Here is a 15,393-nt window from a genome sequence, read left to right on the forward strand (position 1 = left end):
GATGCGGGTCCCCGAAGACACGCAAGGCGTGTCTCACAGAGACGCCTATAATTCTATCATGTGGCAATGATAATGTGTCCTTATGTCGATCGATCGACAACCGCGACGATGACGACGACGATGACAACGAGTGAAATGGCACGTCGAATCACGCGAGAACTTGCGGCGATAGTAAAAGTAGATATATTTAGAACGCGATGTTGTATGTCGCATTGAATAATTCATTCAATAGACTTGATTATCTCATGTTACGAAATTAACAGTTATTATGGAGTGACATGTGAAATCTCTGATTAAATGGAAAATAAGATTCCACCAAGAGATTCGACAAATTAAACTTCTATACGCATAATGAAACGGGAAGATTAACTTTCGCGCTGAGGTAGCGATTTGACAAGCCGCAAGAGCGCAAAGTAGACTCTACGTTTTAATCCGCTGCTGATATCTCTTGAATTGAAGAAGTAAGAGTTTCCATTAAATTATATTGAGAGTGGCATAGCAGATATGTTTCATTATCTAATACACGCGCTATACATTGCCAGAGGAGCCCAGTGTTTATCAAAATATTGCCAGCTCATAACGTTAGAATCTTATATAAGTGCATATTTCGCTTTTTAGAGCATGACCATCGGTAAACCGTTCGCATTTTGAACGTATCGGTTTAGATCGTTGGAAAATGCGTAACAACGTGGTATCATCATGACTGGTAAAGAAAAATCAGAATAGAGATTAATCAGAGAAGAACGATAACTTGCTGGGTGCGGCTGTACCTCCGAGCGATTTCAAGACCAACATCGGTTGTTGGATCGCTCAAATTGTTTCGAAGAATGTATCATCTCACGGAAGGTTTCCTACAAGGTGTCTCGAATAAATGAGGACATTTAAACACGCGCGTTGTTTGTCGATTGACATTGAAAATGTATGACTGTTAACATATTATGTATATATTGAAATATATTTCGCGATAGTTAAAAGCTAGACTCGTGCTTTTTGACAAAAAAAGCGCAGTAATAAAAAAATTATTATATATGTATAAATATTTTGAGGATTTCCTTAGAAGATATTATTGTCTGACATTTTATATTTTTTATATGGAAATTGAAAGAGGGATTCGATTAAAAAGGTTCTTTTGTCGAGAACACCCTATGCATATTCCAACGACATCGCAGAAGAGCACTATTATTACTATGCCGCTTCTTTCAATCCAGGTTGAATGTTCTATCGAGAAATCTCTTTTGGCATACAATCTAATCATGATTTATCGACACGCTCCGTAGGATGAGTAAGACTGTCTACTTGCCACTAACACGGAGAAAGTTAATTTATCATTACTGTGTCATTATGTTTCGCCATGTATATAAAATTTTGATGTAACTCTGCATAATTTTTTCCTTCCTTCTTTCATTTTTCTTGCTAATGTCCTTGAGTAAATATTTTCTAGTAGACTATCATTCAATCACAGTTGCTTTACACGCGCGATATGCCTTCATAGACACGAGCAAACCGCAACATTGATTAAAACAGTTAATATCCTGTAAAAAAAGGACTCTTTGTACAATCTCTTTCAATTTATGGGATAAGATCGAATTTCTTTGTGTGGAGAAGAGAAAGTATATATCCCCCACCCCGATGCTAATTTCTTCATCTTTGATATAGAGAGTCTTGCGTTTATTTTTAAAAAATGATGTCAGGATACGCCGCACTATGTTATTTGAGGTCGCACTGGTAAATGTGGAAGGTTAAATCGCAGGCAAAACGCGTGGTAATCGGTTGCGACGCTAAAACCACCAGCACTTAGTGCATTCACTAAGCAATTTTTACTTCCGCGAAGACCAGCGAGACATGCTAACGCTATCTCACAGAATTCAAGATACCAAGGGTAATTGCGTACAGTCGTTACAACAGTAGTTTCGCGAATCCTAGCGGTAAATCTTCCATACATGGCATATTTTATACTACAAAGATGTGTGTATTAATCATGTGAAATTATTGTCACGAATTTACAATCATATCGTTTGAGTAACGAGAGATATATTTATCACAATGCTTAGAACATCTCGATAAAATCTTGTATTCTTCTCACGTAATCATCTTTTTATTTAATTTACACATATATATATATATATATATATATATATATATATCTATATCTTGTATTTTATCATAAATATAAATTACTTATCAATTTATTGTTACTTATTAATTTCATTACTTTTCTATTTTTAATTTTACAAAAATTCTTATAGAGAAAAAACTCAAAAATAAACTAAAAACTAAATGATCACACATCATATAATTGCATTGTGTAACAAAAACTAAGCAATTTAATTGCCTTAAAATTTTCATTATCCTTAAAAAAGATTTGTGTGTCCCGAAATACAACAGTTTCTCTCTTCCACTTAAGGGAAGTATTTTTGAAAATAAATGAATTATAAATAAATTATTATTATTACGATGTATTTGGAATAAATCAATTTACAATTATAATTTAAATTTATGATACATGGAGATATATTTATAAAATCTAATTTAAGCCATGCAAATATTGAAACGTTTTTCTTGTACATGTCTTAACGATAAGAAATGTCGTTTGGTAGCTTGAAGGAGTCCTTGCAAGTCCCATCGGACTCGGAAATGGTGGTCGTATCAATGTTCCCAGTTAACAAGTGACGCCATGTGAGTGAGTCAGCGCATGCATACACGAGAAGACAAAATGACTCTATGATATAACAGCTATAGTGCAAAAAAGAAATAAAAATACTTTCCGGCAACTTAATAATATTAACACATCGATTATAGCCACTTCGATAGTCTACGTTGAAAGGTGATTCCTTCGACGGGATATCTGCATGAACGATCTAATTCAAGTCAGGCCTTTCACGATTGTATCGACACGTTGCGTATAATAAAATTTGCTGTCACAGCTTCTCCATTCATCGTGATTTTTGTACAAATTTTTTCAGTACCTTCCTGGGTGGAAATTTTATATAGGCTATAACCGGGCCCTATAAAGGTTTCCTAACTTTATTTGAGGCCCGAGTTAGGACGCCCATCTTGGTCTAATCTCGAGATGTCACGCTCTTTTATCTAGGGCCCTTATTGCTTTCCAAACTTCAATATAAAAATTATTTATTAAACCTCCTATATCTAATATGTCATTTGCAATTCCTTTCAGCGCGAAACAATCATCGTTATAAGACTTCCTTTTTTTTATGCGGCCGTCAAGCTACATTATTTCGCACAGATGTACTCCGATACGTTATAAGGTTTCCTGTGACATCATTAGCTAAAAAATTCTTTCTCAAATTTAAGTAGTTCGATAATAAAGTCTTCGATAAAAAAATTCCTATGCAGAGTAGAACGCAAATTACGCGGAAGAGTAATGATTTTTCACGTTAAGCAATCTCTGATTCGGAGCAGCAAGTCCGCGACAATCAAACGGAGTACATGTATGCATGTGTACGTGTACAAACTCCGCGCAATGCGTTATGCACCGCGTAATCGCAAATCTCGTATTTGCGGGGGGATTGTAAAAAAAATACTGGCTAAAAAATTTTCTATTCCCTTTCACTTACAGTACTGCTGCGCGCGTGATGGTGACGCAAGAACGACAGCACCGCGAGTTTCCATCGCGAGTATCCTCGTGCATCGCGTGAGCGATGCATATTTCAGAGATGATTATATAGTCTCCATATAAAGGAAGATATATAGTCTTATAGAGAAAAACCGCCTCAACATTTTCACTTTTTGTCTGACGATGATACTTAAAATTAGCGCGAATTATAATTTAATCCAACTTGGATCCAGCATCGCTTAAAGATTGAATTTTAACGCGAGATTGAAATTGCGGATGTGATCCTTGATTTGCGTGCGAACACGCACGAATAAATTCACGTCCGAGACCTTCCGCTCGCAGCTGCTAACCGAGTTATCCAGGTCGTCCTCGCCTCATTTCTCGTCGCCGCGTTCTTATTGAAACTGTCCCACTGTACCCCACGGTAGAATAACTTTGGTTTTGTCGACGGTCGGATTTGCGGTTTCGCGAGCATCTCGTAAATCTTGCGAGCGGAAATAACGACGTATCGCGAGAGTACCCCCTTACAAAGTGGCCAAATTACGTATCGTCGATAAGGTTCGTAAAAGTGTCCCTCGTTATCGTGCACGTAGTCATTTAAAGTTTGAATTAAATTGACATTATTTTTATCCTCGAACCCCTTATCGTAAACGTTAATAATGTTTACGACGTGTCGTTAGAAGATAACGAGCAATAACAAATTGAATAAAATGAATTGAATTTTTACAACGCGTTGTTAAGAAAACTACAGGTAAAATTATGCAGAGTTATAAATTGGGCAGCGTATAAAATGTTGACAAAAATATTTATCCATCATAAATATATTTGAGAAATAAAAGTTTTAGCAAAGTGTAACGAAAAATTATATTTTCGCTAAATATCGCGACAATATTTAATTATCCGCGACATAAACATTATTAGTCAGACATTATCGCGGCGACTCGGATCGTTTAACCGTACGGTTGTCATATCAATTAGAGATAGCTAATAGATAAAATTAACAGCGTGATATTATACGGAATAGAGAAGGTGAATAGAGACCGTTGCCGCCGCGACTCAGACTTTTCTCTCGCCTCGATCTATTTAAAATTCGCTACGGCCGCGAAAAGTCTACCCACCTCACGAGATCGTTTTTCTTTCGGAAGGAGGGCAATCGCGTTCTAATGTCGCGCGAGCGTCGAGTTCCGCGGAGTGACGAGCGGCCGTGCGCTTCCAAAAATACTCTGGTTCAAAAGCCGAGTGGCTACTGTCCGGTGGCTGCTTTACGGCATATTTCCTCTCTCCGACTATCTATCTCATCGCCGAATAATTTCAAATACTAATTAACACAGAAATTGGATAAACAAACTGGATAGCGGAATCGACTTTGATATTCCTCGACTTTCTCTTTTAAGCGAACATACGAGTCGAGTAAACTGGCAAATGAGATTCGGCAGCGCATTGACACGTAAAAAATAAATGTATCGTATACATCCGAATATATATAGAAAGTTGAAGAGAGAGAGAGTGAGAGAGAGAGAGAGAGAGAGAGAGAGAGAGAGAGAGAGAAATGGGAGGATACGATTCCTGTTCTTTCTCGTGATAGGCAATTAAATTAAAACTTGGAATTCAATGACCAACGAGCCGGTAATCAACGTGATTACCGGACAACCGAGCGCATATAAAAAATTCCGCAAGGATCTACTTTCTCTTTATACGGACAATTCCACGTGAACTCGCTTGACCTCGAACGACCGACTTCAACATCCACGAATGTCGTTCAACGGAGCATCCCGCCGTGATGCGATGCGGAGTGTCGATGACCAAATGCAACGGAAAATAATATGTGGACCGGAGCTCGAGCCTTAGCAAAATCGGGACACGGATCGACACGTATGATCGCGGTATATACGGTTAATACCAAGAGTATAATCGATCGAAACTTGCACGACTTCCCGTTTCCTGCATCGTCTTATCTCGCCGATAACACCAATCTACCTTTAAGCGCGGTTAAAAATCGAAATATCGACAACAAAACATCAACATATGTAATCTTCCGAATGACAATTTATCTCTTTATCTTTCACCAATCGACACATAATGATGTAATCGTCGTCCGAAGGACAAAACGCGATGTCGTATCAATCGCTCAGATAGCTCGACAGCATCCACCGTAACCGCTTCATTGTTTCATCGTGCTCTTTGTTGCAACAATAACGGGACAAATATCACGGAATTAATCTGAACCGCAGAGGAACCATGCCTGCTTGAATAGATGCGTTATCTCGAGTAGAAAAGAAATTCTAAAGAGATTAAACGCGCGAGAGCGAGTCCAATTTCGGTTAACAACGATGCCTTTAAGACATTCAGATGAATGCAGCAAGTTAGCCATAAGCAGGAAATGTATATAGCGTCTCTCTCCGGATCGGAACTCGGAACGCCGACTTTCACGTTCTAAATTCCTTTATCTCGCCGCGTACTTTTATAACATACACGCACGAGCCTCGGAACAATGCCGCTGCGAGCAACAGTCGGAGTCGACGACGAGCGAAGCGATTCGTTCGATATCTGAGCTAGATCTCTCCCTACAAAAAGACCCTCAAGATTACACTTACATCTAGATATGAAATTTTTCTATCTTCTTGATAATCTTACCTAAATGCATATCCACCACGTCGAGGGGAAAAAACGGCGCACTGTCGTACGTCAGCGTAAAAACGAGATGTAGGCGGACGCTATCGAGATAGCACGCGTGTATCCCGCAAGAAGAGGAGACGAAGCGATCGAGCGTCGCAGCATCGTCAACGCCACTACGAACACTTGCGAACTTGGATGACGAAGCGCATCTTCTTTTTCTTTCCCTTTTTTTCTCTCACAGCCGGCACAGACACGGACCAGTTACGAGACTATACGTTGCGTTGCTTCTCTCGAATTTTCTCGCTTCCGCGCGGCACTCGTTTCGTCGCACTCACGACGCATGAATGACTCCTTCGCCACGCTGTGCGCTGTGCCGCGGGGTCATGCGAGGGCGGCTGTTCGACGGCGGTTAAACCACGCCGAATGGACCGCGCGAAGAGTTGCCGAGCTCCGAGCGTTGCCGAGGTATGTCTCGGTTAGACGAGGACAGACGGACGAACGGACGGACGAACGGACGGACGAACGGACGGATGGACGGACGAATGGGGAAACGAGTAGGAGGCTAAGAAAGAAAGAAGGGAGAGGGACCGAGAGGGGCGGCCGGTTAGGCCCGAAAGGGAGAAAAGGTTGCAAAAGGAGACCTGTCTGGCTGATCCGACCGTACTCCGATTCGATTGCGATCCCTCCTCACTGTTTTTAGAAGAGAACGACGCTGTGAGATGCCGGTTCTAAAAGCCTAGGCACACGTTGCACGTATCGGCGATTGTTCTATTTGCTTCTTAACGTTACACCGAGTTACGTGAGGGATGTCACAAATCGAACACAAAAGATACGGCGCACCATTTGCGTTTAAATATAGATGTATTCTAAGAAAAAAGGAAAATGAGATGGACAAATGGAAAGAGAAAGAGAGAGAGAGAAATAGATGCGAAGAAAAGCAAGAGATAAACGTAGGGTGAGGATAAAAGAAGAGAAAAGGAGGAGGAGGAAGGGAACCTTGGATCAACGTGCTCGCTGTAACGTGCTCGTCCACCGGCGACGACCGTGGAACGGCGAACTCTGTCGGCTCGTGCAGCCGGCAATAGGCAGCTGGTCTCCCTAGCGTTCAACGAAGCGCATCGTTTGCGTCCGAACGCGGGCCTTCGGCAAAGATCGGAGCTTGGAATAAAACAACAAACGTAGCTCCGCCGCGCCGGCTGTTCGCTCCCCACTCTTAGCTTCCTACGCCGTCACGTCCGTTGTTTTTAAACGTTGCGTTGGTCGGTCGTTGGCGAGGTAGCATAAATTCAGGCTGATACACACGTGCTCGACCAACGCACTTTATTCTTAGCACGTATCCTACCGAATCGTGCTGCTCGCCAGCCTTCTCGTTTTGGAATTAACAATTAAACCGATTAATTAAGGAGACGTTGAAGCTGATTTATTCATACATTTATGCCCTTTCCGCCTTCTGAATTTAACGCTGTTCACTGTTTATTTATTTAAAAGTAAAAAAAGAACAAGAACATAACGCAAATATAATATTATTCAAAGAAATCTATAAAAAGTGTTTGTCTTCTTTTATAAAATATATTTTATATCTTTGATATAATTCTTTCTCTTATACTACCTTCAAATATTATTCATTTTTTATTCATTTAATGAAAATAAATGTATTGGAGCAATATAAATTGTTTATGTTTCTATATATCTTCTGTTTTATAGGAGAAACAACAAAATGGAAAAAAAAAACAAAAGGAAGATACAAAATAACATTTGGCACATTATCAGTAAACATGTATTTATATATATAATGAAATTTGGTCGAGAAATAAAAAAGTAGGAAGGCTTGCCAACTATATGGAAACCTCGTTATTAAATAAATAAAATAATAGAAAATGACATGTTACTTACCATATGCTCTATTGCTTTTTCTTCTAATTCAGGTAGAGTCCAATTGATGTGAAAGCTCAAAGGTTGAAGACGCGATTCCATTCCTCGTAACCATTTCCTTAGACATTTTACTTCACGTTCAAAATCTATTAATATACAAATTGAGATTACATATACATTAAAAATAAGCTAGCAAGAAATAGGTTTTTCAAAGATTAATAATTTATTACCTGCTGATATATCTTGTTGACTAGATATAGGTCGGTCTATGGGCGCCATAATTTGTTCTACTAATTCCCATTTTGCATTCAAATGATCTACACGCCATGCCACTTCGTCTTTTAAAGCAGGGGCGCGAGAAATTAATTTTTCCGCTTGCTCATTGAACAATTTGCGTCTGTATGCCTTGCGTCGTAGCTCCTCCATATGAGCCTAGCGTTAAGAAAATAATGAGCTTGTTTAATTTAAAGAATTATATTCTAACAAATTTTATATACATTTTGAATAAAACAAAATTGATACATACCGCACGCAGGCTTTTGTCTAAGAGATTTTCTTCCTTAGAATAAACCATTTCTTGAAGAATTCTTAACCATGAGTAAAGCTCTAGAAATTGGCTACTGACTTCTTTTAAATTCCAAGATTGTGTCGACACATCTGTTTCATCCCATGTTAATTCGCCATTTGCTTCCTAAGATACCAAAATAAGTTTTTTTTTGTATATTATCCAAAATTTATATTTTTATACTGTACATGCGCACAAAAATTTGAGATACTTTACCTTGCAAGTGTCGATTAAATTAGTATCCATAATATAATCATAATTGGATCTTATAGCAGCCCAAAAGTCATCTTTGCAATCTTCATAGTTTATCCACATTCTTTGAATACTTGTTTGCTTTGGATCTTTTCTGAAAATATGAATTAAAAATTATATCAATTTTAATCTATCAAAATTTAAATAAGAAATCATATATATATATATATATATATATATATATATATATATATATATTACATACGACTAAATCATAATTATCATACTAATACTAGTGACTAATACCAGTGACTAATACTAATACTAATATTAATAACAACATACCTCTTCTTGGTAAGACTATTATAAAGTCTTTCCGTTGTTGTCTTGACATGTTTTTGCCTTTCCAAGCTTTGACTATTTGGTTGAAGTGACGTTAAAGAAGTACTCATCTTTTTTGCCTTATAGTAATCTGCAAACATCAGAACACATAATCAGAAAACATTAAACATTATATAACAAAATTATCTTTCTCATATATCAATTTGATAAAATAATATAAATTTTTTTATGTAATATTTTTTAAAAACACAGTAAGTTCAAACACTATAAATATATACTGTATGAATTATTATGAGACATGTATACATATTCTCTTTGCATAATTTACTGTGTAATGTTATAACAGTTTCTTTTAAAATATGCACATATATATTACTAAAAAAAGAACGAAGGACTTCAAGAGTTAAGTCATAGATAATTTATCACTCGAATATAACCTTATCTGTAAGATTTCGCTCTTGATCAAATATTCCAAGTTTTCTACGCACAACACTTTGCTGAAATAGCAACGCGACATGAATTCTTGCGCAAATGTGCTAATTTCAGAAAAAAAAAGCAGCGAATCGACTTTGCCATTTGCGATGTCTCCATCGAGACGGAACTCGCACGAGAAATCCTTCGTTTCTCTCAAGTTAGCAGAAATAAAGGGGAGATACCTACTCGTATCGTCAACAGTCATCGGGTCCCCGGGATTAGATTGTTTTCAGTTCGTAGCGCCCATTTACACGTTTCGCCGACGAAACCGCGACCGATGAAACCGGAGACCGCGAGGAACTCACGCGGAGCTGGTGGGGCGGTGCACACATTCGAACGAAGACACACCTGTCCGTAATCGCTCCCTCTCCCTCTCTCTCTCTCTCTCTCTCTTTCTCTTGCTAGGAGAATGTCACCGGACAATTAAAAATTTCATTGCTTACGGTCACTGCTCGCTACAATTCTCCGCCCACGAAGGAACGCCGAGAAGCGAGTTGCGTCTACGAGGAGGCGCCGCGAATCAATCGCGTTTGGCTGACGCTAAAAACGGCATAACCTTTCCGTTCCGCGCGAGGCTCGAGGCGCGTAGCGACGTAAAACAAATCCACCGCAGGATTTTTTCTTTTTTTTTGTAATAAAGAACCGCCGTGCATACCATAGTGCACCACCGTCGACCTGCTCCGTGTTGTCTCGCGCGTGCGTTCTCGTCTTTCGTCCTCGCGGCAATTCGATGATCGGTTATATCAGCGCTCTCCGTTACCCCGTTATATTATCTCACGTGTTAGTCCGCGACTGCCAGCGACTGCCAGTCCTGGACGGTATCGTCGACGTCGTATCACGTTCCCCTGATAAGCATTTTCGGAATGTACATTCCAAAAAAAAAGATATATAAGATGCGCTGCAGCGCTTCCAACTGCGGGACATTTTTTTAGTCAACGGAACCGTTATTCACGCGTGATAAAGCAGGTGACAGTTATCGACTTATTGTTTTATCATATGACGATAACTCATTATAATTTATGCGGTTCAACAATCTAACCTCTGTAATGTAGCCTACGTAGGAGCTTTCGAATTCCAAAGGAAAATCAAAGGATACGGATTGTCAAAAACATGACAACAACAAATTATTTGGATTTGGATATAAATAAGTTATTCCAGGAGCATACCATTAAGGAGATCGAAGAAATTCAGAAAAAAATTCAATTGGAAAGTGAAAGAAAGAAGATAGAATTACGAACGTTAGTCGGGTAAGACTTCGTGTAATACTTTATCTAATACTTTAATCACAAAATCTATTTCAAATCATTAGCTAAAATATATACTGTATATTATTAAAATGCATATCAATTTGTATGTACGTGTCTTTTGTCATTTTAAAATTAGAGTATATTTTTTGAAACTGAAAAAAAAAAAAACTAAAAGTTGTCAAAATTTCAAAAATCTTGTAATTTATATTAATGACTTTTAGAGAAAGATATCGGGATCTAATATTAGCTGCTGACACGATTGCAAAAATGAAGATAACATCGGAACAAGTTACTGCAAGAATCGCTAATGTAGAAGATAAATTTAGGGAACTGCAAAAGAAATATTTAATTGGTTTTAAAACAGAACCAATTGGAGATAAGCTAGACAGGTGCCCTTTTTTAATATATATCATTACATCTGCATATATTATTTGCATGAAAATAAAATTGATATCGATATCAAATCTAAATTGTAGGGGTGGATATGTCTCGGATTCCATTATTATCCAAATCAAAATTCTAATGGATATTCCACAGTATATTTGGACGAGTATCGAAGATCAGAATTTACTACTTGCTACACAATTGTATATAATAGCGCAACATATAAATTATAGTTTAATGTTTGAAGTAGGCAGTATAGAACTGGCACGTAAATATCCAATTGTTTCGAAGCAATGGGATGTTATTTCTCAATTAAAGAATATTATATCTAATGAGTGTAACAACAGATTGCAGTCATTAGATGTTTCAACTATTGTTAGTATTCAAATTATAAAAAATAACTGTAATATTTAAATATTAATTATATTAATGATATATTTGTTTTACACAGAATGCTGCAAATTGTTTAGCATCTCTTGTATTTTTAAACGAATCTTCGTTTGTGGATCTTTTAGAAAAATTAATATCCACGAGAAGTCGCGCGATTGAATCTATTATTAAAGAAGAGAGTCATGATAGTGTCAAGAATAAGCTAAAGTTATGTATGAAGATACTTATACAAACTGTCCACTTGATTTATTCATGTTTTATATGTAAGTATTTTAGATTCACAAATTTTGAAATATTTTATATTATAATTATATCTAATTATAGATGCAGATAATGCACCAGGAGGTTTAGTCTTACAATTTATAACAGACATAAAAGATAAAGAAGCATATTGCTTGCTATCGCAACTTGATTTAAATCAAGATTTACTTGAGGAATTTTTGCCATCTGTTACCAAAAATCATAAACCATTTGTTCAGGATGTACCAAATAACTTTCCCTTATCAATCCTTCAAGACAGAGTTAAGTCTTGGTTGGAATGGGTTAATGAATTTTCTAATCTTGAAGTCACTAAATTATTAGATTTAATAGTTTCTATCAAAGGCCTATATAATGTCCGGGAAGAAGCTATCAGTGTGAATCTACCTGAAAATTGGAATTCCATATGGGAAGAGCTCTCTTTACCCAGAATAAGTTTCTGGATGGAATTCTTCCAGCCTATCATAACTAAACGAGTAAAATGTAATCGCACATTTCTCCATATACAAGGTGTCCGGAAAATCGCCCGCAGTATTTCGGAAAGTGATACGGGACTCAAAAAAAGTTAAAATTGAAATTTTTGAATTTAAAAATTTAAATTTTAAATTTAAAAAAAATTTTTAAAGTGCCAAGCGGACTATAAATTACGATTTTTTAAACATAAAAGTAGCTAAAACTTAAAAATGACTTATTTTATATAGCTTTTTTCCTTCTTTTTGAGTCTAGAAGGGATTTTCTGGATACCCTGTATACAAAATAAAGATTTTACATTGATAATTAATGGTAATCTATTAACAGGTATTATAATGGATAAGTGGGCAGATGCGCTAACCGATTTAAAATCCGGTATAATAGAATTACTGGAAAAAGTAGCGCATGACAAATTTGAATTTCCGGAACACGATTTACGATGGTTTGTATGGAAAGATTCCCCTACTGATATTCCACAGAAACTAACAAAAAATGGAGGATTAGATAACAAGAGATCCTTGCTAATGAAAGCTAAAGGATATTCCCCAAATGTAATCAAATTATGTGAAGGATTGGACGAAAATCTATATACGTTACTGTCTGATCTTGAGCATTATTTATATGAGACTGAACGAATAGTAACGCTTAAAGATAATTTACTTTCGACAAATATATCTTTAATTGCAAATTCATTTTGTGATCGTAATGAAGTACAAGAACATTTGCAAGTAATCAGCACAGAAAATATTGAAAATCTTGTACAGTTTATAAAGAATACATGTGTTAACGAAAAACCTGAACACGGTCAACGTGATATAAATTCTATTGTATTGGCAAGATTTCTCTTTGCGTTAACTACTTTATGTCCAAATTTAAATAAGTGTTTCACATCATCAAAACTATCTGGACTTATCATCACTAACGTTAAATGGCAAACTATTTGTGAAAACCTCAAGGAAGAAAGTACTTGCGTGTGGTCCATTTGGGCTGACATATATAAAATTAAAATAGCGGAATATATAAAAAAATATATATCAAGAGAGCCAATTGACGGATTGCGCGTTCATTGGATTGTATCCGAATGGGAAAAAGTTACCATCGAGGAAGAATCTGGGGAAGGAAAGCAAATAAAATCTGAAATTTTGATACCTTATCAACCATCGATACCTTTGCAAAAATTCTTAACAGTTATCTGCAAAGATTTAAATAAGATTATTCCTCATACGTTTCCAAGGTATGTAAGTGATGTAACATTAACAGGCAGCGAGACTTTATTTACCATGGTATATTCTATTCTTTTTTTAATTTTAGGAGAGTACTACAGCAAATTATAGAAAGAATAATTACAGAATTGTTTAATTATTATCTTAACTTATTGAAAGATGTAGATCTTAGGCAAAAACAAGCATTTCAAGTATTATATGATATAAAATATTGTACATTGCTTATGGTGCCACGTGAAAACAAAATTCTCAATGAATTATCAAATAAAACTTGTGAAGCAGTACTTACAAAGATAGATCCGTTCGACTATGATGTTTTTAATCCATTTATTCATACTAATATCAGAAAATCCGTTCAAAGATCTTTGGTTAGTATATCATATTGTGATATATGAAAAAGATATTTTTATTACTTTCAGAACTTGCAGTAATAACAAGTTTTTATTTTATCTATTTTTTTTTAGTTGATATTTGGCAATTTAGTATCTCATTTAGAGCAATTACATTCAATTTTGGGTGCACGCAATGAACATGTAAATAGTGATGGAAAAAATGAATTGCCTGCAATACTTGCAGTATGTACGGGGGCACCATGGTTCCCGCCGCTAACAGTAACTGCTCCTACAAGAAATTTGCCAGTTATATCGGTAACGATGCCGGACAAAGCACAGGTAACAAATATCCTTATCAGATTATATAATTAATATTGTCAAACTGGTGAAACAACATACTTAAGCATTTTCTACAAATATACCTACTCTCCTAGATTGCGTATGCCCTTTAAATGAGATAAAGATATCGCAAATGTAAACTTGGTAAGCTGGCGAATCTTGCATGTCGTGATTATTATGAATTAACGCTAATTGATTTTGGATTATCACAGCTCTATAATAATATTATTTATTCTTTATATCACTGGTTAAGAGATTATTTTTATTTGAAAATGATTTAATATGAAACTCATATTATCAAAAGACTAGAAATGGAATAAGTAGAATGCCATTCTGTACTAGATTGATTCCTAATAAGATTGAATGAATGTTTCTATAAATTGACGGATGATATTAATACATTTGTGTGAGGATGTGCAATGAGTAAATTTTTTAATTAATATATATTTATATTAATATATATTTATTTACAGCGCAAGAAAGTAACAACAAAAGAGAATACAAAAAGTGATTCGACCAGTGCAACGATAAAATCTGGTGCGGCCGCGTTTTTCGGTGCAATGGGATCAGATTGGTTCGGGAGTAGTAGTTAACTAATTTGTTAACTAATTCTCCTCGCATGTTTTATAAAGAATGTAAATATTAAACATTGTGTAAATAATATGTTAATAGAAAATATCTCTTTTTATTATATTATATCTATTTTATACCAGTTAAAATAAGAAATCTGTAAATGTGTAACATATACATCACAAAAAATCGATGTAACAAATATTTCATCTCGGATCGAGTCACACGTAATGAAATTATTGATGATTTATTAAAGGATTATTAAGGGCGACAAAGTATCTTAATCTCCCACGCGTGCTATCATAAAATTGGATTAAAAATTCGGAGGAAAAATACAAGATAGAGGAAATACTTGCTCCAGTGACTTTAAATCGACTGCAAACTAAAATACAGGAAGTACCACTAGTTTCCTCAAAGATGTCTATATATGTAAATATAATAAATATATAAAAATTAATAAAAACTTCAAAGTTTGAAAATATTAGCGCGCGAAATTGTTATTTAAATCAAGATAGGCATGTAGCATTCTATCTCGCATATATCA

At 36.0% G+C, this 15,393-nt stretch overlaps 2 protein-coding genes across 4 annotated transcripts in view; one reads left to right on the forward strand and one right to left on the reverse strand.

Moving 5' to 3' along the window:
• The window catches only part of LOC105249940, a 37,054-nt gene extending 26,659 nt beyond the window's left edge, over window positions 1–10,395 (reverse strand). The window contains exons 1-6 of one of the 2 annotated variants that reach the window (XM_025408318.1): window positions 10,291–10,395; window positions 9,165–9,291; window positions 8,844–8,973; window positions 8,589–8,753; window positions 8,293–8,494; window positions 8,084–8,208 (exon numbers count right to left, since the gene is read on the reverse strand). In XM_025408318.1, coding sequence (XP_025264103.1) covers window positions 8,084–8,208; window positions 8,293–8,494; window positions 8,589–8,753; window positions 8,844–8,973; window positions 9,165–9,271 — 729 coding nt within the window. In that variant the 5' untranslated portion in view covers window positions 9,272–9,291; window positions 10,291–10,395. Of the gene's footprint in view, window positions 1–8,083; window positions 8,209–8,292; window positions 8,495–8,588; window positions 8,754–8,843; window positions 8,974–9,164; window positions 9,292–9,821 lie in introns of both variants that reach the window. The other variant, XM_025408317.1, reaches the window with a different exon arrangement.
• Window positions 10,396–10,601: 206 nt separating this feature from the next.
• Window positions 10,602–15,263, forward strand: LOC105249941 (conserved oligomeric Golgi complex subunit 1). Of its 2 annotated transcripts, none has more exons than XM_011255755.3 (10): window positions 10,602–10,882; window positions 11,104–11,271; window positions 11,359–11,641; window positions 11,718–11,919; window positions 11,981–12,397; window positions 12,713–13,619; window positions 13,697–13,976; window positions 14,073–14,279; window positions 14,753–14,914; window positions 15,106–15,263. In XM_011255755.3, exons 1-9 carry the CDS (start codon window positions 10,746–10,748, stop codon window positions 14,870–14,872), a joined length of 2,721 nt encoding a protein of 906 aa, XP_011254057.1. In that variant the 5' UTR covers window positions 10,602–10,745; the 3' UTR covers window positions 14,873–14,914; window positions 15,106–15,263. The 2 variants fall into 2 exon arrangements, with proteins under 2 accessions (XP_011254057.1, XP_011254058.1); XM_011255756.3 differs by lacking the exon at window positions 15,106–15,263 and adding an exon at window positions 14,375–14,423 and having other exon boundaries at window positions 14,753–14,836.
• The last annotated feature ends 130 nt before the right edge of the window (window positions 15,264–15,393 follow it).

Source organism: Camponotus floridanus, unplaced genomic scaffold (assembly GCF_003227725.1).
Source record: "Camponotus floridanus strain SB8 unplaced genomic scaffold, Cflo_v7.5 scaffold20, whole genome shotgun sequence".
Classification (NCBI taxonomy): Eukaryota; Metazoa; Arthropoda; class Insecta; order Hymenoptera; family Formicidae; genus Camponotus; species Camponotus floridanus.

What these genes read in the sequence shown, in the direction of transcription:
- LOC105249941 (XM_011255755.3), top strand. Translation starts at nt 10,746, where the DNA reads ATGACAACAACAAATTATTTGGATTTGGATATAAATAAGTTATTCCAG. An exon ending in CATAACTAAACGAGTAAAAT is followed by an intron (nt 12,398 to 12,712) that starts GTAATCGCACAT and finishes ATCTATTAACAG; the next exon opens with GTATTATAATGGATAAGTGG. An exon ending in AATCCGTTCAAAGATCTTTG is followed by an intron (nt 13,977 to 14,072) that starts GTTAGTATATCA and finishes ATTTTTTTTTAG; the next exon opens with TTGATATTTGGCAATTTAGT.